The sequence below is a fragment of the Zalophus californianus genome, chromosome 17 (genome assembly GCF_009762305.2).
Source record: "Zalophus californianus isolate mZalCal1 chromosome 17, mZalCal1.pri.v2, whole genome shotgun sequence".
Taxonomy (NCBI): Eukaryota; Metazoa; Chordata; class Mammalia; order Carnivora; family Otariidae; genus Zalophus; species Zalophus californianus.
The window spans coordinates 49,488,539-49,512,310 of record NC_045611.1 but is presented as its reverse complement, the minus strand read 5'-3'; the positions used below and the strand labels follow the sequence as shown (position 1 = coordinate 49,512,310).

The 23,772-nt window shown below is 46.3% G+C and overlaps 1 protein-coding gene across 1 annotated transcript in view; it reads left to right on the top strand.

The window, feature by feature from the left end:
• The window catches only part of ZNF229 (zinc finger protein 229), a 67,194-nt gene extending 47,359 nt beyond the window's left edge, over positions 1-19,835 (top strand). The window contains 6 exon segments of the mRNA XM_035724905.1: positions 165-308; positions 7,284-7,388; positions 7,557-7,749; positions 7,928-7,986; positions 14,362-14,488; positions 16,020-19,835. Of these exon segments, the coding sequence (XP_035580798.1) occupies positions 165-308; positions 7,284-7,388; positions 7,557-7,749; positions 7,928-7,986; positions 14,362-14,488; positions 16,020-18,259 (2,868 nt within the window). The 3' untranslated portion in view covers positions 18,260-19,835.
• The last annotated feature ends 3,937 nt before the right edge of the window (positions 19,836-23,772 follow it).

The following is a 23,772-nucleotide window of genomic DNA, read 5'->3' as shown; positions in this document are numbered from 1 at the left end:
AACGTGAACGTTAGCAGCGAGTAATAACTTTTTTTTAAGGAAAGAGAAAAAAGGTGTAGTGGGGTGCTCTAAAGCTGAGAGCCAGAACCTCATGTGTCCTCCCACATACCAGGGTACACCTGCTGGGCACTCCGCCTTGCACCTGGCCTTGGGCGGGGCTCCAGGTGTACGCTTTTTTACGTCACCGGCTGGACCTCTTAATAAGACCGCGCGCCGCAGAGGATTCTGGGAAGTGTAGTCCGGGCCCTCCCGAGTCGCCCACTTCCGCTTCCGGCCACCGCAGCGCTGCCATAATTTCTTCTGCGATGGTGAGTAGGTTATGGGACATGGGGTTTCTTGCAAGTCTTCTTTCCGGCCGCAGGGACGGGGGCCGGGTCTTTAGGATCTGGGGGAAGGGGACGTGTGGCGGAGGTCAGAGCCAGGGGATTTCGTCAGCTCCGCCTGGCGAAGGAGAGGTTTGAGGAGGCGAATGCCCTGGGCATCCCGGGTTGGGATGGGGGGGCGGGGCTCGGGCAGCAGCGCTGGGCACCCTCTCCCGCAGACTTGGAAGGAGCAGTTCCAGGTCAGCAGCTGTGGCTTTGAGACCGGCATCGCTCGCTTTGGGAGACTCCAATGCAGGCAGTCTCCGATTGACGATATCTGGACTTCTTTCATGGTAGCCGCACACCCACTTCTGTATGAATTTCAGACTTTTCTGTGAAGTCATTTCCATAAGGAGCTGCAGAAGTTGAATTTTCATGTTCTGTGTGTATTCCCTTGAGAGTTATTAAAAGCCGTACGAGTTTTAAGCGGTGATTTTGCTGATGTGGTGGTGCTAGGTCTGTTTTTTGCAGCATCGGAGGCACACGGGTTGAATTCCACTGTGTCACACAGCCTAGGAGAGCCACAGCTCTTAATTCAGATTTTTTTTTAAATAGTAGGTCTTTAACCCATATTGCATGAATTTTTGTGTATGACTTAAGGAGGGGTACATAAGACTTTTTCCAATTGTTCCAACTCCATAGGCTGAAAAGACTCTTCTCATTGATCTATTTCTCCATTGTTGTCAGTACCACTATTTCTTCGGATGCCTGGGTGGTCCAGTCAGTTAAGCGTCTGCCTTCAGCTCAGATCATGATCTCAGGGTCCTGGGATCGAGCCCCTGCATCCGGCTCCTTGCTCAGTGGGGAGCCTGCTTCCCCCTCTGCCGCTCCCCCTGCTTGTGTGCTCTCTGTCTGACAAATAAATAAATAAAATCTTTCTAAAAATACCACTATTTCTTGATTACTGTAGCTTTAGAATAAATCTTAAAGTCAGAAGGAATGAGTCCAAATTTTGTCCAAAGTTTTCCTTCTTTGAGTAGGATTGTTTTGACTATTCTAGTTTTTTTTTTATTTCAATATATATTTTAGTATCAGCATGTCAAATTTTGCAAAAAGATTGAGATTTTGTTTGAGATTGCATCGGAGAGAACAGATAACAACCTGGAGTCTTTAATTGCATGAACATGGTATATCTTTAGGTATATATTTAGGCGTTTAAAAATAGTTTTAAACATACACTGCTATGTTAGTTTCAGGCTTATAATGATCCAACAGTTCTGTACATTGTTCAGTGCTCATCAAGATAGGTGTCCTCTCATTCCACCCACCTCTTCCATGGCAACCACCAGCTTGTTCTCTGTGTTTGTCTGGCTTTTTGTTTCTTTTTTTTCTTTGTTCTTTTGTGTTTTTTCTTAACTTCCATATTTAAGGGAAATAATATGGTATTTGTCTTTCTCTAGCTGATTCATTTCACTTAGCATTATACCTTCTAGGTCCATCCATGTTGTTGGGAATGGCAAGATTTTACCCTTTTGTATGGCTGAGTAATATTCCATTGTATATACAAATACCACATCTTCAGCCATCTATGGCTGGACACTTGGGTTGCTTCCATAATTTGACTGTTGTAAATAATGCTGCAGTAAACACGGGGGTGAATTAGTGTTTTTGTTTCTTCAGGTAAAAACCCACTAAGGCAATTAGTGGGTCATATGGTAGTTCTATTTTTAATTCTTCTCTATTTTTTAATTCTTTGAGGAACCTCCATACTGCTTTCTTTCCACAGTGGCTGCACCAATCTGTATTACCAGGATTCCTTTTTCTCCACATCCTCATTAACACTTGTTACTCTTTGTCTTTTTGCTTCTAGCTATTCTGACAGGTGTAAGGTGATAGCTCATTGTGGTTTTGATTTTTATTTTCCTGATGATGAGTGATGTTGAGCATCTTTTCATGTGTCTGTGCGCCATCTGACTGTCTCCTGGGAGCTACAGTGAATGCAGGCTTGTAGACAAGGCCCACAGCAGGAATGGCGTGGGCCCTCTGTTTGAGCCCTGGGGGGAGGGAGGGAGGTTCCCCTTCCTGGTAGTAGGAGTAGATTATAGGAAGGCTAGATTACATTCACCTTGCACTCAGAGATTTCTCCCTGTTATGTGTTGGGAAGGGTGATAAAATCATGTTATCTCCTGGCTCATTTTTATTTCATGGCCTTGCCTTCTTGGGACTGTTCCTTTCTCAGAGAGAATTGCATGGAAGAGAAAGGAATAACCCCCGGTCTCTTCAGCTCCAAGTGAGTAGAATTTCGATTTCTTGTTGTTTTATGGCAATGCCAGCTCTCTTCCCAAACAAGGGCCCACTCTCCTGACCTTACTCTTCATACTGTGGTCTTGACAAATGCCCATTCAGGCCCCTCAGCCATGGCTGCCTTCCCCCCAGAAGTGTTATTTTTTTTCTCCTAAAGTTGGGGGAACTTCCCGGTGTCTTGATTTAGTGTATTCTCTCCCTGGCTTCTATTATTTTCATTTAGTCAGTAAATCACTCAGGCTTACAGTGCTTCAGGGCTGTGCTAGGTTCAGGGAAGAAATAATTATAGTAACTGTAATAGTATGCATTAACTAAGTGCTTATTGTATACCAGTTATGCTGAGGTGTTATAACCGGAATTCACTTGCCCCTCCCTCTGTACTCTTCCCATCCCAAATCTTTTCATGGCCGATTTATTTTCATGCAGGCCTTGGAGACCATCCTCGACAATCTGATTAATGCTGCCCCTCCCACACCTGCCACCTGTGTTCGGTCCCAGAGAACTTATGTTCTGCTTCATAAATAGTTGCTCTTATTTTCTTCATTGCCCTTTTTGTATTCAGAAATCACCTTATTTGTAGATTTGTTTACCCACCAGAAAGCAAGCCCTGTAAGGACAAGTACCTTGTCCATCTTATTTTCTTCAGTGTCCTCAGTGTTTGTTATAACATCTGAAATAAAAACAAATGGGTGCCTGTCTTCCTAGGTTAGTGCTAGGATGAATGAATACCAGCAATGATAGCAGTTGGCTGAGGATTTTCAGTGTGCCCCGTACTAGCCATGAGCTTTATTCAAGTAGGTATCCATGTGTATGTTTGTGAGAGAGAAAGACTGAATTCTTCCAACTCTGCGAGTAAGAAGTACTGTCTTCACATTAGAAAGAACAGACTTCTTCAGAGATTTGTCTCTCTTCTAGTGTTCACACAGCTACAAAGTGGCTGAGCCAGAACATACCCCCAGGCCGTTTGACCACTCCAGTATTGAGAGTCAAGACCTGCAGCTTCCCAACCCTGCCTCTCGTCTGGCTGTCTGGATTGAAACACATAATTTACCTGTTTTCCTTAAACTTCAACTCCAGACTCCTATTTGCTTTCTCCTTTTCATCCGCACATGTAATCATTCATCTAGTCCTGTTATTTCTACCTTGCCAGTGTCTCCTTACTCCCATTACCCCTTTATCCCACAGGCCTGTGTCACCAGTGATATTAGTCATCTTCTTTCCCTCCACATTGTGAGCTCCATATGGTAAAAGAGTATATCTTTCTTTAAACCTAAGCGCCTGACACATAGTAGAATTTCAGTGAATGTGTGTGCTGTCTTCCCAGCTAGAATGTCAGCTCCTCGAGCGCAGTCCTTGCCTGCCCTGCTCACCACTGTGTCCCAACAGGCCCAGCGTGGTCCTTAGCACGTAACTGACTAAGCGAACACATGGCAGAACAAAACCCTTCTGCTCTGGAGCTGGTATCAAAGAACCCAGGATCCCAGGATCAGCAGGCTGAGTTCACTTCAGTCCCAGTTTCCGTTTAAGTATGTATTGGGTGCCTACATTGTGCCCAGAGCAGACTAAAATCCCAGCCCTCATAGAGCTCCTATTCCCGTGGGTACAGAACGATAGTAAACAAGACAAACAGATGGTAGGTTAGGTGATAAGTGGAAAAATGAAGCAGGGAAGATGCTTTGGGAGGGCTGGCAGAGGGACTTGCAATCATAAGTAGGATAATCAGGGATGATTTCAGTAAAAAGGTGGTGATTTCACTGGAAAGGTGGGTAGTAGGGACCCAAAGGAAGTGAGAGGCCCGTGACACGGGGGAAAGGGAACGGCAGTGAAGGCCCCAAGTTGGGGGCATGACTGACTGGTCTATGTGAAGAACAGAAAGGAGGCCAGAGAGGCCGAGCAGAATGAGAAAGAAGGATAAATGGGAAATTGGGTATTGGGAGGTCAGATAGTGTAGGGTCTTTTGGACATTGAAAGGACTTTAGTGAAGGTTTTGAGCGAGGTGAAGTTCTTGGCCAGAGGAGTGACATGCCTTTACTTGTATATTTAAAAGATCATTCTGGCTGGGGCGCCTGGGTGGCGCAGTCAATTAAGCGTCCGACTCTTGATTTCAGCTCAGGTCATGATCTCAGGGTCATGTGGGCCCTGCATCAGAGTCTGCACTCAGCAGGGAGCCTGCTTGAGATTCTCTCTCCCTCTGCCCCTCCTCCTGTGCGCATGCGCTGCCTTGCGCATGCACTCTCTTAAATAAATAAATAAATCTTCAAAAAAAAAAAAAAAGAAAAGATAATCTCGGCTGCCGTGTTGGAAGTAGATTGTAGGGGGACAGGAATAGAAGCAGAGAGACTAGTTAGGAGTCAATCGCAGTAGTTAAGGCAAGAGATGACGGTGGTTTGGACTGTAATAATGAGAGAATTGGTCAGATGCTGGCGATCATTTGAAGGTTTTTGCTGATGGTTGGACGTGGTGTATGAAAAAGAGAAGAAAAAAATCAAAGATCATTTCAAAATATGTGGCCGGCTTATTTGAAAAGACAAATCTGGTGTTTGGTTTTGGGCGAGTTAAGTTTGAGACATCTTTTAGACAGCCAAGTGGACATGTCAAGTTGACCTTGAGTCATCGGTATATGGACGCTTTCTGATGTCCCAAGGCTGGATGTGTTCACTGAGGAAGTGAATGAGTAGAGATAGAGAAGAACTTCATGCACTAAAGCTTGAGGCAGTCCTGACTTTTGGAGGTCGGGGATATGAGGAGGAACCACAGGAAATTCTGTGTAAACTGGAAACCCCTGGAGGAAGCGCGACTGTGTTAGTACCTGCTCCTGTAAACCATGGGCCCGGAGAAGCTGTATCAGCATCACCTGGGAACTTGTTAGAAACAGAATCTTGCGCTCCACTGCAGAGCTACTGAATCAGAATCTTTGGAGGTGGGCTCCAGCAGTCTGTTTCAACGGTCTCTCGTGGTGACTTTTGAGCAGACTAAGGTTTCTGGAGCACAATCCTGGAGGGTCCTGAGGAGTTGAATTTCAATGGCATTGGTCTGGAGGACCCTGTTACAGGTCTTTGTCCTCCCAGTAGGAGGTTAGTAGGTGGCCCAGTCTTGCGCACTTGCTTCAGGAGTGCAGAGGGCAGTCCCTCATGCAGGGCAGTGCACAAATCGTGGGAGACAGGGAGGCACTTGCCGGAGCAGGCTGTGCAGAGGTCTGGGACCGACGGTTATGGGGCAAAGTGGATACGTGAGCTCCTGAAGCCGTCCACTGTGGGAGTATCTTGGAGTGGGCCCCCCAAGGGTCCGTATCTGTTTGTCTGAACCTGCCCTATGGCTTGGGTCTCAGGAGAAAGCAGATGAGGCAAAGAGAGGAAAGGAGGGAACTCACGGTCCATGTGTTTGCACTACATACTGACTGGTTCTGAGCTGGTTCCGAGAGTTCCGGTCATCTCTGGGCTTCACATCCCATTGATGGCATTTGTTAAACGTGTCCAATGTGCCGGGCCCGTGCAAAATGAAGAACACGAATAAAGGAAGAAGGCCCCATTCCGTTGATGATTTGTGGAGATCTCTCTCTCTTTTTTTAAAGATTTGTTTATTTCAGAGGGAGAGAGAGAGAGAGAGCACGAGAGAGGGGAGGGGCAGAGGGAGAGACTCCTGAAGCAGACTCCCCACTTAGTGCGGCACAGGGCTTGATCCCTGGACCCTGAGATCATGACCTGAGCCAAAATCAAGAGTCAGCTGCTTAACCAACTGAGCCCCCTAGGCGCCCTGATGATTTAGAGATCTTAACGGGGCACTGTGTTAAAGGTGGCAAGCCAGCAACTTAAAGTGGTTCTGGGTCCCAGAGTGACTAATTCAATCCGGTGGCAGCAGGAGAAGGTCTCACTTAGAAAAGGAGCCCTTGAACTCCAGTCTGTGGGCATAATGCAGGGGGTTCATGAGCTTGAGTGGGAAAAAAATCCGTACTAGTTGAACTGAAAATTAGCATTTCCTGTAATTATGAATGCAGGTGACAAACCACAGTAGTATCAGAACCTGTGAATCTGTTATCCATGTAAATCATAGATATTTTTATATTATAGTTGGTGCAGGTGTTTCAGAATATTACTTATGCTCGTTACTATTTTGAAAATACAGTAGTTAGTTAATTCTTGATATTTAATGTGTAAAAAGAAGCACATCCCTGGCATTTTATTATTTTTGAACGTTGTATTCTAGTATAATTAGGCTTTAAAGTAATCCTGTGTGTTTTATTTTATGCATTTACAACATTATTCTAGGTAAGAGTCCGTAAGTATCAACAGACTGCCAAATCAGGCCATAGAACAGAAAGATCACAAACTGATTTAGAAGACCTTTGCTAACCTGAATCTTGATTTATAGAATCCTTGAGGACCGGGATTTTTTTTTTTTTAAGTTTATTATTTTTATTTTTTTGTAATCTCTACACCCAACGTGGGGGCTTGAACTCATGACCCTGAGATCGAGAGGGGCACACTCTTCCAACTGAGCCAGCCAGGCGCCCTGAAGACAGGGATTTTTCATCGTTTTTATTTCTGCAATGCTCACAGTATCACATGAGTAAAGCATTCACACTCCAGATTCTCCTTCACAAAACACAGGTCTTGCGTCTGTGGCATCTGCACCCTTCTGTAGGGCCCCTGTGTCTCACTGCAACGCTTCCGCTGCTAGGCCCTCCCGCAGAAACTTCTCGGACTGTCTTCAGCCATCTGCAGCGTTCTTGGCCCTGTGGACCATGAGTCTCTCCGGAGCAGGGACTATGCATATAGCGACTCAGTAAGCGTCCACCAAGCAAATGGTCTCTAGAGGGTGTGCACCATACTAGAGACCCAGAGCTTTGGGGGCCAGAAGAAAGGACTGGATAAAGTTGAGTTCCCCTCTTGAGCCCACAGGTCCCTGGAACATGGGAACCAACCAGGCTGTGGAGCGTGAAGGTGGAGGCAGGTCCTTCCTTCTGAGCCCAGGGAGCCATCCGATGCTCCTTGTCAGAACTTGGAGATCCTTAAGAGTGAAGAAGGCCCGGATCTTCTGCTTCTCCGGATTAGGAAGACCAGAAGAGAAATAAAATTGCTTCCACTCTGGGAAAACTTAGGAGAGGCGATCATGGAGACTTGGACCTCAAGGCCTGGGGAGAGAGGTGAGAGCTCAGGAAGGGAGTGCGGCGGGGGAGGATCGGAGCCGGGGGTGGAGAGAGGACAGGTGAGGTGGAGGAGAAGAATCCAGTGTGTGAAGCAGCAGACCTTGCTGGGGTCCCAGTAGATGGTCCGTGAGCCCAGGCGGGAGCCCCGTCGTCTTATGGCTTCCTTCTCCTGCAGCTGTCTGCTCTCAAGCCTCAGCCCTTTCTCAGGATGGGGAGGACAAGACCGAGTTTCAGGTGGGTTGAGATCTCTTTTCACTCCAGAAATAACACGCCAGGCATCAGAGCGTAAAAATATCCCCCTCCCTTGGTAAAAGGGAACAGAGAAAACCATGTATTGGGCGAGTAATTACATTGCTCATTGCATTTATCCACAAAGTAGCATGTGAGAGAGATGATAGGATCCGGGGTTAGAAAGGAAGAAACGAGCAGGGAATTCTGGATTTGAACCTGGGTCGGTATGGCTGTAATTTGCCATTCTTCTCTACATGCTCCTGCCACTAAATAATCATTTCATCTAAGGGCCCGAGCCTAAATTATGCAGAGAGGTTACTCTCCAGATAATGAATCCTTCTTCCCTGAGTTTTTCTCCTCTATGGGACCTTTCTGTGATTCATTTACAGATGTTATAGTCTCCAGATTATACGCCCTACCCAGAAGTACCCCATGAACAATGTTAAAAGAGAGCATAATCAGGGAAAAGACATTTCATCTATGACAAAATTATAAAGTATAATATCTTTATTTTTGGAAGAGGGTTTCAAATGCCCAAACGTTCTTGTTCAGAAAGAAGAAACACAAATGGCCAATAATTATATGAAAAGACGATCAACCTCTATTAGTCAAAGCAGTACAGATTCAAACAAGGTAGGATTCTTTTCTTTTTTTTTTTTAGCAGATGACCAAAGATTTGAAAGATCAGCATTCACTGTGAGCCCAACGGAGAAACAGGTACTTGCACACAATTGCAAGGGGCATTTTTAGCCTTTCTGGAAGTTCCGCATGTGTCTGCTCCAATATTCCCCACTCTACAGGTTCATTCTAAATCAGAGCAAGTGTCTGCAGAATGATCACTGCAGTGTTGTTCATAAGAGCAAAGAAAGAAAAAAAATGTCGGGGAGTGGACTCTGTGTCCATCCATTGGATTGATGGATTATCATGGTTTCACTTGTTCTCTTGTTTAGATTTTGTGCTGCTGTCCAGTGAGATAAAGTGGATGAAACTATTAGGACGTAGAAAGATGTGCACATGCTTGTGCTTTCTCTCTCTCTCTCTCTCTCTCTCTCTCTCTCTCTCTCTCTCTCTCTCTCACACACACACACACACACACACGGTAGGTACATGCATATGTGTTAACTTTTCTTTTAAGTCGAAAGAAAAAGAAATCAATTGTAAAATTTTTTTTTAAAGATTTTATTATTTGAGAGAGAGAATGAGATAGAGAGAGAGCATGAGGGGGAGAGGGTCCGAGGGAGAAGCAGACTCCCTGCTGAGCAGGGAGCCCGATGCGGGACTCGATCCCGGGACTCCAGGATCATGACCTGAGCCGAAGGCAGTCGCTTAACCAACTGAGCCACCCAGGCGCCCACAACTGTAAAATTTTAAGTACATATTTTTTCAGCACATGTGAGATTATTTTATAAAGCTTTCTTTTTTTATGGAAAGACATAGAAAAATTTGGAAACTTTGAGTCATTTTTATAATATGCTTTAATTTTAAATGTTATTGATGAACTTCCTACTCTGAGGGCTGAAGAAATGAACACTTCTTTACTTCCCACCGACTCCCGATATGATGCTGTTTTTACTATCATTACCTTTGGATTTGTCACCACCGATTCCCACAGGGGACTTGTCTCAGTTCTGTGTCTAGAGGTCATTGTCCACCATGTGTCCTTTTCACCGGTTTCTTCATTCCTGCCTTCATTTTGATTTATCTGTGGTTGCCTTAATGTGACTGCACAATTTGCTCTTCCCGGAGACTTGTGGAGGCTGTACACCCTGAGCATTCCCATGCTGAAAAATGTCTGTTCTAACCTTTATGCCCAAATGGCAAATTGCCTAAGCTCAAAATTCTTCATTCATCCCTTGAGAACTGGCATTCCGTCTCGGGCTGGTCTTTTTCTCATGGCTTCTCCATTCATCATCTGGTGAACAGAGTTTATTCTGACTTATTAGTTACTTTAGCACTTTTTCCCCCTGGAAAGGTCTGTTGACAGCAGCTTGGCTGAGCGTCATTTGCAAGGGTCACCCCTTAACTGCCCTTGCTCTGCGATCTTCTGACATTAATTCTTTTCCTGCCTGGATGTCTACTGTTACTATTCTTTTATTCATTTGGACCCCCTGGAATTCCTGTTATGAAAGGTGTAACTTCTGGATCTGTCCTCCCTATCCTTCACCTTTTGTTCTCTTTGGAATTTTCCGTCATATTCCAGGAGGCTGCTCTGTGCTCCATTCACTGGCTTCTGCTTCAGTGATGTTCCTTCTTCTGGTTAGCGCCTCTCTTGAGGTTATATTTTCCCGTAATCATAGCAGTGATTTTTTTTTTTTTTACGCTTCTGAGAATTCCTTTTTTTCTTTTTTAAAGATTTTTATTTCTTTATTTGACACACACACACAGAGAGAGCACAAGTAGGCAGAGCGGCAGGCAGAAGGAGAGGGAGAAACAGGCTCTCTGCTGAGCAGGGAGCCCGATGCGGGGCTCGATCCCAGGACCCTGAGATCATGACCCGAGCCGAAGGCAGATGCTTAACCGACTGAGCCACGCAGGCGCCCCTACACTTCTGAGAATTCTGATTAAATTTTTTTTGGCAAGATTTTCCCCCAAGGCTTTCTCAGTACATTTTTGCTAATCTGATGGAGCTGGGTGTGTGGCTAAGACCTCTCATGTGTTTCGCAGTTCGTCACACAGTGGGTGCATGATGACCATCTTCATATGTTTGCTGCAGTTGTGTTTTCTCATCTGAGAATTGCTTATGAAAGGCTTTCACCCATTTGCATCAATTAATGAAAGGAGCTCTTTCAAGAGTCGGGTTGTTAACTCACCCATCAAAACTTTCAACCTTGACTTTGTGAATGGTGAGTTGACCGACCATAAAGAAGTGTAATATTTTCACCTAGTTAAATGATTTGTTAGTTCCCTTTTGAAAATCTGGTTCCATATCTAGCCTTATCCGTTCTAAGCTTAATCACAAAAAGGCACGTAAATGGGTTTTTATGTAGATTAAGAACGTTTTAATCTCTAATATGGCTGTAACTTGTTTTTGTAAGAGGTGTAAGGCTGACAATTCCATTTTCTTCAAGATGGATAGCCAATCATTATGGTGCCATTTATTATATTTGTCATTCATTTGCAAGTCAACTAAAGTACTACTTTTTTTTTTTTTAAAGATTTTATTTATTTATTTGACAGAGAGACACACAGCGAGAGAGGGAACACAAGCAGGGGGAGTGGGAGAGGGAGAAGCAGACTTCCCGCGGAGCAGGGAGCCCGATGCGGGGCTCGATCCCAGGACCCTGGGATCATGACCTGAGCCGAAGGCAGACGCTTAACAACTGAGCCACCCAGGTGCCCCTAAAGTACTACTTTTATCATTTATATATTTTGTATATATTTATACATGTACATGTATAAATATTTAATAGGTATATATATATATATATATATACACATATATATACCTATATATTGACTTAGCTTTCCTGCAATGGGACTGTTCCTGCATCCTGGTCCACTGAGTTACTTGTATGTCTCTGTATTGTTTTACTGTTTATATTGAATATGTACTTTTGAAGTTCAGAAGTTATTATTCCTCCTTTCCCTATTCATTCAGCAAATATCTGTTGGACACCTACTATGGGCCAAACATTATTCTAAGCCCTGGTGATATATCAGAGAGCAAAACAGATAAAACACCCCTGCCTTCATGGGGCTGGCATTCTAGAAGGGGGAGACAGGTTAAAAACAAGATCATTGCTCTCATTGTCTTGAGGGGCGTAGGCCGGGTGAATTGAGAGAAGGTTCCTGCAGTCATCCGAGCAAAGGATGATGACGAGTCGGATTAGAGAGGTGGAAGTTATGACGGGGAGAAACGGAGAGATTTAAAGTCTACTTTGGAATAATAATTGGCAGAATTTTTTTTTTTTTTTAATGAATTAGATGTAGGAAATAAGGAAAAGGAAAGAATCAAGGATGCCTTGAAGGTTGATGGTACTTGTGTTTACCCACGTTGGGCAGGTTAGAAGAGAACTATTTGGGAGGAAGGACTCACTTCTGGTTGGGCTGTTTCTGCTTCACGATACCATTAGACACCCAGGTGGTGGTTGGAGTCGGCAGGGCTCAGTGTAGACGGCAGGGCTGGATTTAAAGATTCGGGAGATAGTGGCAGGTCTGCATAGGTTTAATTAATTGTCAGACTGCCTCTGGCCCAAGCTTTCTCCCCACCGTTACACTGCCTCTAGTCTTGGGATTGATCTAGGATTGCGCTTGGAAGTGTGCTTTCTTGGTGGCACTCCTTTTCCAAAATGGGGAGGTGGGTTCCTCTGGCCTGGCCCCTCTGATTCTCACTGGGGCAGCAGGATAGTAGAGTGGTTTCCGCATGGTTAGCCAGGCTGCCGGAGTTCAATCCTGACTCACCTCTTGTTAGGTGTATGATCTCCGACAAATAATACTCCCTTTCTGAGACCTCAGGTTTCTCATCAGTGAAGCGGAGATAGCCCTAGTCACTGCCTTGTGAGTAGTTACTGATAATAGAGCCGATGAGAGAACATTCCCGACACTCCAGAAAATTCTCATTTTCCATGAGTTCTTTGAGGATTAAGTGAGATCAATCATATAAAAATACTTAGGCTAGAGGGATGCCTGGGTGGCCCAGTCGGTTAAGCATCTGCCTTCGGCTCAGGTCATGATCCCAGCGTCCTGGGATGGAGCACTGCGTCGGGCTCCCTGCTCAGGGGGGAGTCCGCTTCTCCCTCTGCCTCTGCTCCCCCTGTTCGTGCTCTGACAAGTAAATAAATCTTTAAAAAATACTAAGGCTAGAGCCTGCCTTACAGTAGTTTTTCTGTAAATATAAGGTATTAATATCATCTGCTTTATAGACTCATTTCTGGTCCCCTGGTGACTCACATCTTGGCCTTTATAGGACAGTTGTTAAGGTTTAGTGGCTCTGGAACTAGACCTCTGTGTGTTCAGCCTGAACTAGACCTCTGTCTTTAACTGGCTGTGAGACCATGGCCAGGTTACTTCACCTCCTGGTTCAGGGGTCCCTGAGACCACTCCCACGTTCAGAGATTTGCCAGACCCAAGGGGCTCAGTGTGTAGTTGTATTCATGGCTACGATTTGTTAGAGCAGTACACCTGTTTACACCTGGCTTCCTCTAGACTTCACCCCACAGGGCTTTTCCCTTTGCTGATTTTGCTTTGTTTTTTTAACCACACTAAGTCTTAGCTGGTGTAGATGTTGCAGAATTTTACTTACGCTCATTACTAATTTGAAATTACAGTAGTTAATTCATTCTTGATATTTAATGTGTACAAAGAAGCACATCCTTTGTGTTTTATTATTTTTGAACATTGTATTCCTGTACAATTAGCCTTTAAAACAATCCTTTGTTTTATTTTATGCATTTACAACATTATTCTGAGTAAGAGTCCGTAAGTGTCACCAGACTGCCAGAGGAGGCCATGGAACAGAAAAGATCACAAACTGTGATTTAGAAGACCATTGCTAACCTGTGTCTTGATTTATAGAATCCTTGAGGACAGGGATTTTTTTTTTTTAAGTGTATTATTATCATTATTTTTTGGTAATCTCTACACCCAACATGGGGCTTGAACTCATGACCCTGAGATCAAGAGTAGCACGCTCTTCTGACTGAGCCAGCCAGGCTCCCCGAGGACAGGGGTTTATAATCATTTTGACTTCTGCAGTGCTCACAGTATTGCATTAGTAAAGCATTCACACTCCAGTTCTCCTTCACAAGAAACCTTGGGCCTCAGCTCATGACTGAGGAGGACACAGCATGATTTGAAGGGCCTCATCTGGTTGTGGATACGGTTGCGTAAGCACCCACTGGTTGCTTCTGTTCAGCGAGGACATGGAGGCCGATAAAAGGCGTGTGTGTGGGGAGGGGGTTGGGGGCTAGCGAGCAAAGAGCAGGATTTGCCCAACTGCTGATGGAGGGGCGAGGGGCTGGTTGGTGAAGAACAGTCCTTCTGGCGGAGAAGGTGGTTTTGGGGTGTGTGCAGACATGTGCACTCTAACATTACACACTGTTGGCACAGTCGCTGTGGAGGAAAAGTTTAGGTATTCTACAAGTCAGAGTCAAATTGTCAAATGAACAGACTGTTTGACTGAAGCATTGTAATTCTATGGAACTGCCTTCAGAAGTGCTTACTTACACCGAACCAACAGTAGTTAGCGTTCCTTGCTTTGCTCTCTGGTTAACCATGGAAGATCCGTTGCTTAGAATCGACATTATTGGCATTGGACATTAACAAAACTTGGTTTGACCTGCCAGATGGAGCAACTTCCTGCTTGCTTGCCTACTCTTCTTAGTGACTCCAATTTTACCTTTCATCTGGTGTTTGTGTTAATGGTGTTTCACGTTTTAGGAGCCATTGACCTTCAGGGACGTGGCGGTGGTCTTCACTGAGGAGGAGCTGAGGCTGCTGGACTGCGCCCAGAGGAAGTTGTACCGAGACGTGATGCTGGAGAACTTTAGGAACCTGCTGTCTGTGGGTAAGGGAATGTCTGGGTGATCGACACTTACCTTGATTGGAGCGTTCTTGTTCCCTGGGGAGAGGGTATTTCTGGTCTTTGTATACAGGTTAAATCCCACTTTTTAGATAGAACTGTTATAAAGAAGTTTCTTTTGGCCAATCTTGAATCTTCTCTCTGCCTGTCCTTCAAAGGCTTGAAAGTCATGGAATTAGGGCTACATTTTCTGATTACTTTTTGCACCTCAAAAATGCGCCTAAGCCTTGTATTTTCAGGGCAACAACCTTTCAAACCTGATAAGATACCGTACCCTTTGGAAAAAAAGGCAGAAAGACTTGGATAACAGAGAAAATCCAAGAGATGCGCACCCAGGCGAGAACTGTGGAGCCTGGAGTCCTGAGCAGGCAGGGAGGGGGTAAGCTTGTCACCTAGGACCCCTTCCAACCCTCGATCTTACCTGAGGACACCACATACTGTTGTAGGTGATTGTTCTGTGACCTCATTTCTGCTACTCAGTTCCCACCTTCTCGCGATTCCTTCATGCTTTTCAGATGATGTACCCAGAGTGACGGAGCGGGTCCCTGGACTTGCCTCCCTCTGATAGAAACAGCCGGGCAGTGTAAGATAAGCCAGTTAACGCCTATGTCCTATTTATACCCACTGAACCCATTTAACTCCTATATCCTAGGCATCCTCAGTTATAAACAGATTTGTGTTATTTGGGCCCTTGAAGGTAAAAATCACCAATAAAGAATATCAAAAAGCACGGACAGATTTTAACTTACCTGGACCAACACAGCAAATGTGACAATTTGATGATTCGCAGGCAGTGACAGGGATACGTTGAATATTTTTATGCCTCTGTGCCTTGTGTCATGTGGATTCCTAACTGACATGCTCCCAGAAGACTGGGACACAGCTGGTGCACTTTGGAGGATTTGGTGCTTCGTTCCTCCCCCAGGTTCAGCTCACACATGCCCAGAATTAGAGTCACTGTAGGGGACAGCACTAAGTGTGGCCCTAAAACCAGACTTCTGTGTTTGACTCCCCACCCTCCCCTTCCGCACAGCATGGCGGGGTGACTGCACCAGGTTATTCACCCTCTTTGTGCCGTGGGACCCTCATCCATAAACTGAAAATGGTAAGGGTCCCCAGCTCAATGTTATTCTGGAGGTAAAAGGAGTTAGCAGGTGTATATCGTTAGCATATGGGGAGCGTTTCAATAATGTTGAATATTATTGTTAACAACAACAGCAGTAAGTGGAGAAGTGAATTTTCTCTGCAGGAACCTGGTGGGAATTTCTTGCTCGGCAAGTAGATGATGAGATGTAGTTTTTTACTAGTAGGATCATATTCACATTTAGCTTCAAAGCTTGTTAACAGGAACCTCTTTTTTTTAGACATAAAAGAAGTGCCCTGGTAGTTACGATACACACCGGTGAATTTTGCTCTAGGCTCATTACTGGCCCGAGTCTGAAAGCATGACCTGGCTTGAGATCCCTGAGCCAATCTTGTATTTGTTCTCATCTCTGAATTGTCTCTCACCCCATAGGAGACAAGAATGCAAAGGAAATGGAGTATATTCAAGAAAGAGAATTAAAGTGCCTTTCCTCCAGGGAGCTCTCCTACTGGAAAATCTGGGAACAGGTGACTGGTGAATTAACTGGGAGTCAGGATCATAGAGTAAATCTTCAAGGGGAAAGTTTCCAGTTCTCAGAAGACGCTTCTCCCTGCCAAGGGTGGGAAGGAGCACCTGCTCGGGGTTCACACATTGACAATCTGGTGGGCAGTCTACAGAGACCCATCGGCTCAGAAAATCAAGAGTTTCCACCCTGGAAAGCTGTAAGACCGGTATCCGGTCAGGATTCTTGGATGAAAGCCTTTGTGAATGAGCCGTGGAACATTCGTGAAAGGTGTAAAAAACTTGACAGGCCAGATACAATATATAATAAACATGAGGGGGACAGTTACGACTTCAGCTGGGTATCACGTTGTCACATTGGCCACAGATTCCCTGAAAGAGAGAGACCCTGTAATTGCTATCGGTGTGGAAAGGACCGCGTTAAAAAGCCGATACTTCATCGCCCTAACAACCCCCAAGAGTATGACCGGAAAAGAAATGACTGTGGAAACGGCTGCAGGGAAGAGTCCCACCTTCCCACTCATCCAAGAGGGCCCTCGAGAGAGAAACCCCATAAAAACGAGTTCGGCCCGGGCTTGAGGCCGACCGCCCACCTCGAGAGACCGCAAAGGACTCCTTCGGGCGAGAAAGCCTCTAAAAGTAAGGAGTGCGGCCGGGGCCCGCGGCAGAACCCGCGCGGGCCCAGCAGGCCCCGGGCCCCTGCCGCGGAGCTGCCCTACAGCTGCGATGTGTGTGGGAAGGGCTTCCGCTACCAGTCGATCCTCCTCATTCACCAGGGCGTGCATACGGGCAAGAAGCCGTACGCGTGCGAGGAGTGCGGGAAGGCCTTCGGCCGCAGCTCAAACCTGCTGGTCCACCAGAGGGTCCACACCGGCGAGAAGCCCTACAAATGCGGCGAGTGCGGGAAGGGCTTCAGCTACAGCTCGGTGCTGCAGGTGCACCAGCGGCTGCACACGGGCGAGAAGCCCTACACGTGCAGCGAGTGCGGCAAGGGCTTCTACGCCAAGTCGGCGCTCCACAAGCACCAGCACGTGCACCCCGGGGAGAAGCCCTACAGCTGCGCCCAGTGCGGGAAGGGCTTCACGTGCAGCTCCCACCTCAGCAGCCACCAGAAGGCGCACGCGGGCCAGAAGCCCTACCAGTGTGACAAGTGCGACAAGGGTTTCAGCTACAACTCGTACCTCCAGGCGCACCAGCGCGTCCACACGGGGCAGCGGCTCTTCGAATGCGACGTGTGCGGCAAGAGTTTCAGTTACAGCTCGGGGCTCCTCCGGCACCAGAGGCTGCACACGGGCGAGAAGCCCTACAAGTGCGAGTGCGGGAAGGGCTTCGGCCGCAGCTCGGACCTGCACGTCCACCAGAGGGTCCACACCGGCGAGAAGCCCTATAAGTGCGTCGAGTGCGGGAAGGGCTTCCGGCGGAATTCAGACCTGCATAGTCACCAGAGGGTCCACACGGGCGAGCGGCCCTTCGTGTGCGACGTGTGTGGGAAGGGCTTCATTTACAGCTCCGACCTCCTCATCCATCAGAGGACGCACACGGGCGAGAAGCCCTACAAATGCGCCGAGTGCGGCAAAGGCTTCAGTTACAGCTCAGGGCTCCTCATCCACCAGAGGGTGCACACCGGCGAGAAACCTTACAAATGCGAGGAGTGCGGTAAGGGCTTCCGGTGCACCTCAAGTCTCTACAAGCACCAGCGCATCCACACGGGCAAGAAGCCCTACACGTGTGATCAGTGCGGCAAGGGCTTCAGTTACGGCTCCAATCTCCGCACCCACCAGAGGTTGCACACGGGCGAGAAGCCCTACACGTGTTACGAGTGTGGCAAGGGCTTCAGATACGGCTCAGGGCTCCTCAGTCACAAGAGGGTGCACACCGGGGAGAAGCCTTATAGATGCGACGTGTGCGGGAAGGGCTACAGTCAGAGCTCACACCTTCAGGGTCACCAGAGGGTCCACACGGGCGAGAAGCCCTACACGTGCGGGGAGTGCGGGAAGGGCTTTGGCCGAAGCTCCTGTCTTCACGTCCACCAGAGGGTCCACACGGGCGAGAAGCCCTACACGTGCGGGGAGTGCGGGAAGGGCTTCAGCTACAGCTCGGGCCTGCGGAATCATCAGCGCGTGCACGGGAGTGAGAAACCTGACAAGTAGGCGAGCGTTCGGATGGCATCCCGAGCTTTCTGCTCACCCGAGCGCCGGTGCGGGAGGAAGCCTTTGGGAACGTGCTGTGTAGGGTCGGCTGCTGGGGGAGGCTGACCTGGTCACGCGGCCCTTTCTGCGGAGGAAGGAAAGACCCGGAAGTTCGAGAAGCGGGAAGAGCGCTTGAGTCGCAGGCTTCCTCGTCTCCGAGAGTGTGTCGGCCGGCGGGCCGTCCTTAAGGAAGCAGGGCGGGGCCTCCGTAAAGATCGTCACTCTCCTCAGAGTCGGCCCAGGAGGGAGCTCTTCTAAATGAGAGGAGCAGGTGGTGGACATGGATGCCTTGGTGGGGGGGGGGGGGTTGGAAAATACCCGCAGATGGGACAAATGTAGGAAAGAATGGCCACCTTGCTAAAACCAATATTGTGTGTACCTTTTAGAAGATCGATTTTACAGAAATTGAAAGATGGTGTTACTGTGGGTTGAGGCCAGTCGCTTTTAGAAGAGCAGGAACAGTTAGAGGGAGGGTCCCCCTCTTGGCAGGTGTGGATGATGTGTCTCCACATACACCTTTTTATGTCACGTTGTGGTGAATGTGTTTCATCTCCTAGAGATAAACTGCTCTCCTAGAGAGGTCGTACTGAACTGCGGAGCCGTTTCATTTTATCAGGTTTGTTCTGTTTTGTTTTGAAGTAGGCTCCATATGGGCCCGGCACGGAGCCCAGTGTGGGGCTTGAACTCACAACCCCGAGATCCAGACCTGAGACGAGATAAGAGTCGGACGCTCAACCGACTGAGCCACCCAGGCACCCCTCATTTTACCAGGTGTTAAACACGAAAGCCGATTGGCGTTGCATTGAATTTATAGGCTAATTTGTTTTATTGCTATCATGAGTATAATGCTTCTGCCCCATTTCATTTCATGTTTTTAAACAGACAAGACAACTATTAGAGCATTTTAAAGAATCAGAAATACCATTTGAACTTGTCAGAATAGCCGTGGAAAAATAGAGTCACCAAAACCACCATCAGTGGGGATCTGTGGAAACCTGCACCTGTGAGTTTATTGGTGGGGGGTGAAAAAAAGTAGTCTTTTGGGAAAGAATTTGTCAGTGTATCAAGTTCAGATTCGTGTAACCTTTGAAGTGGCAATAAGTGTGTAGTAATTGATACTTGGGAGGTAGTTGCACATATGGAAAAAGATGTATGCATATGACTGAGTTTCTTAGCATTTTCTTACCATAGCAAAATAAAAAAAAAATTAATACTCCAAGTGTAATAAATTAAGTCACATGTAAATGAGTGAAAACCACTAAAAATATTCAGGTACACCTACATAGACATTGAAGGTTGCCCACAAACCATTTTGTGAACCAAGAAAGTTGGAGAGCCATTTTAGTATGGCCCCGTTTTGTTAATATGCTTTTTGCGTGTGTATGTTTATATAGAGAGAAAGACACAAAAATGTGTGAAAGGTCAGTATGATAACTGCTTATCTCTAGTAAGTGGTTTGCGGGGTGTGTAATAACATTTGTGTACTTGTATGTATTTTACTTTTTAACACAGTATATATATCAATTTTATAACAATAGTAAAGCTATTTTTTTAAAAAAAATTAGTCTGGTGGAACAGTGCCTTATGGTCAAACCTCTATACTTCTGTTGTTGTTGCTTTTTCTACTGTTTACTTAGCACCTAGTACCAAATACAAGGTATACAGATGAACTGAGAAATTTGTGAATTAGATGCTGCATAATTTTTGTTGGCTTGGTCAGAAACGAGGGTGGTCTGGGTAATTGGGAGGAGCTTGGGTGCTCCACTCTGCATTCTGGCCCTCTGGGACCAGTGAGCCCCCAAGCCTGGCTTCCTAGAAGGCAGCGCACCAGGATATGTCCCCTCCTAGTCTGATTTCCTTTCCTGGGGCCATGTCTGGGGGTCAGAAGCAAAGTGTCCATAGCTGAAACGGTTAGCTTTCTGAAGGGGATTGGAAAAAATCTCAAGTGGTTTTTTTTTTTTTTTAAGATTTTATTTATTTATTCATGAGAGACAGAGGGGGAGAGAGAGAGAGAGAGAGAAGCAGAGGGAGAAGCAGGCTCTCAAGGAGGAAGGAGCCCGATGTGTTTTGTGGAATAGCAGCTGCATCATTCTAGTCATGGGGTGGGTTTTATAGCCAAAGAACACATGGAGACACCATCCCTGCCCCTCAGACCCTCAAGGTTTGTGGTTGATATGTTAAACTCTCTAAATGGATTTCCAAAGGAGGACCGCAAATTTTTTTTCTGTAGTTTTATTTTACGCATTTTTTAAAAGCTCCAAAATTTTAATTTTTAATTTTTTAATTTTAATTTTTTTTTTAGTTCAGGGGTAGAATTTAATGATTCATCAGTGGCATATAAAACCCAGTGCCCTCCTTAATGCCCATCACCCAGTTACCCCATCCCCCCCACCTCCCCTCCAGCAACCCTGTTTGTTTCCTAGAGTTAAGAGTCTCTTAGGGTTTGCCTCCCTCTCTGTTTTTACGAAATCTTGCCATTTGCAGTGACGTGGATGGAACTAGAGGGTACTACGCCAAGAGAAATGAGTCCGAGAAAGACAAATACTGTATGATTTCACTAATATGGGGAATTTAAGAAACAAAAGCGATGAACATAGGGGAAGGGAAGAAAAAATAAGATAAAAACAGGGAGGAGCACAGGTTCTTGAATTGGTCTGGGCAGTATCTCCCCAGTGTCCTGGAAGTAGCTGTCACATGTTGGCTGCAGCTAGTCATCTGAAAGCTTGACCAGGGCTTGATCTGCTTCCAGGATGGCTTTGAGCAGCATCGAGCTTTGAACAGGAGGCCTCAGTTCCTCAGTGGATGTTGGAAAAGGCCTGAGTTCCTCACCACGTGGGCTTCTCTACAGGACTACCCGAGGGCCTTCATGACACGGCAGCTGCCTTCCCTCAGAGCAAGTGGCCAGAGAGGAGAGCGCAAGCAGGAAGCCACAGGGCCTTCTGTGACCCAGTCTCTGAAATGACCATCCCTTCTGCTTTCTTCTCTTCCTTAGGAGTCACTGAGTTTCTGGGGAGGGGCATTAGGTTCCACCTCTTGCAAGGAGTTCCGGAGAACTTGTGGATGGATCTACAAAAAACCACCATACCTACTAACAGCATGGGAGAGTGATTCGGTTCAGTTCTTTCTACCTGCTAGAGGCCATCCTCGAGATCCCACTGGGTTGCCTAAAGTTTACCCAGGTGCCAGTCGGCTGCTGCTATGTTAGTGGCAGCAAGGGATACAAGAGCGTCAAGGGAGTGCTGTAACCACTATGGATTGGTTGGAGTCAGGCGTGGAAGTGCGGTGCTTTCTCTGCAAAGTCAGGAACAATGAAGTAAGATGTCTCCCTCTGTTGTTATTCTCTGCATTCTCTGAATGTTACATGGTAGGAAGGTTAATACAAGTTTCAGGGCCTCTGGAGAGTTGTAAAAACACCATCTGCTGGGCAGAGTCAGAAACTGGTAGTCTCTAAATGATGAACAAGCTGGCTCTAGCTGAAGCGGGTTGGTAGGGGCGGTAAGTCTGGTATAGAATATAAAGTTGATTGTGACAGTAACGTTGCATCCTACCAACAGGGTGATGTGATCATTTTAGAAAGTAGAGTCAGAGACTTTAGATATGCTTCCTTTTAAAAAAAATTTTTTTTAGAGATTTTATTTATTTGAGAGAGAGAGACAGAAATAGCGAGAGAGAGCATGAGCGGGGAGGAGAGGGAGAAGCAGGCTCTCTGCTGAGCAGGAAGCCCAACGTGGGGCTCGATCCCAGGACCCTGAGATCATGACCAGAGCCGAAAGTGGGCACTTAACCAACTGAGCCACCCAGGCGTCCCAAGATACCTATTTCCAAGTAGATTTTGTGGGTCCAGACAAGTTGTAACTGTTCCTCAGAACAGTCCTCAGCCTGAATATAAATATCTCAGGTATAAAACCCAACCCAGTGTTACTCCATCATGAGATGGAGAATGAAGTACGCCAACTAAGTGAGATAGTCTACTAGCCCACTAGGATGAGGTGGTATGATGGTAGGTCAGAAATTAAATTTGGTTTATTCTCACTTGGGAGATCTCCTGCATCCAGATGTGTCCCTCAGAGCACTGGAAACACCTAAGCCTGTCATTGCCTTGGACCCCAGGGTCACAGTGTAACACTGTATTCTGTAATTTGGCCATCAGGAGTACATGCAGATCATATTCAACCCCTTGAATTTTTACTTCTGACTGACATTTGGTTAATCAGTAGATACTATGTGTCAGGCACTATGTGTCTCAGCACTGGGGATACAACTGTTAAGGTGGTTGGACCAGAATGGGCAAGCGAGAAAGTAGTAGAAAATGAGGTCAAAAAGGAGAAACTAAAAGGGAATAAATGAACTCAGATGTGGAGAATTGACGTATTTATCACAGATATTACTGAGGCATGTTAAAGGAAACCTCTTCCTCCATCCAGTAGTTTTAGGATCTCCCACATTTAAGGGTCACTCCCGCCTCTGTGGCAGATCTTACTAGATTTTTTTAAAATCACAATGAAACTAACGTCAAGATATCAAAAGACAGAGCGAGGCCAAGAGAATTTCGCTGTTCCCGCATGTGCCATGAGTTGCAATGCCAAGCTATATAGCTGGATATCCTGCCCACTGCTTGGAGATGGGGGTCTTCAATTATCTGTCTAGTCCAGGACTAGAGCTGGCAAAAAGAGTATGTTCTCACCCGTTTTGGGGTGCTTTTCTTCCAGGCCAGAACTGTGGGTTTCTGGTGAAATCCTTACCCAGTTTTCTTACCTCGTGAGGGCACAAAACAGATACTTCCTTTAATGGGGCGCCTGGGTGGCTCAGTTGGTTGAGCGACTGCCTTCGGCTCAGGTCATGATCCTGGAGTTCCGGAATCGAGTCCCGCGTCGGGCTCCCTGCTCGGCAGGGAGTCTGCTTCTCCCTCTGACCCTCCCCCTTTCATGTGCTCTCTCTCTCTCTCTCTCTCTCTCTCAAATAAATAAATAAAATCTTAAAAAAAAAAAAAGTGATCTTAAAATGCAAAAATTTTGTAAGTGCCACCAGGGGAGATTTCTCAAAGAGAATCTGAAACCTTTCCATGTCTCCGTGATTTGTGGAAATAGGTCTCTTATAAGACTCGCTCCCCACCCCCCACTCCCGATTCGTGCTATTCCCTGATTCAGAACAGAAGGCACTGGGTGTTAATAATCCTCTCTGCTTCTCCAGAGAAGCGGAAACATGAAAAGACTCGGAACTCTCAAGTGTGGAAGATTTTCCAGAGTCCCCTTCAATAAAAACAAACCGTGAAAAGGGTATTTAAATGAGTCTTTTAGAAAAATTAAAGGGTGTGTCCGCAGAATAAGAACCTGTAAGGGTTTTCACTAAAATGGGAACAAGTGCTCATTTCCAGGTGGTGGGATATTGAATCTTGGCCATCCTTCATATCACGGGTGGAGAGTGATTTGTCTTAATTATTGTTAACATTTCACTGTTATTTTATCACCATTATT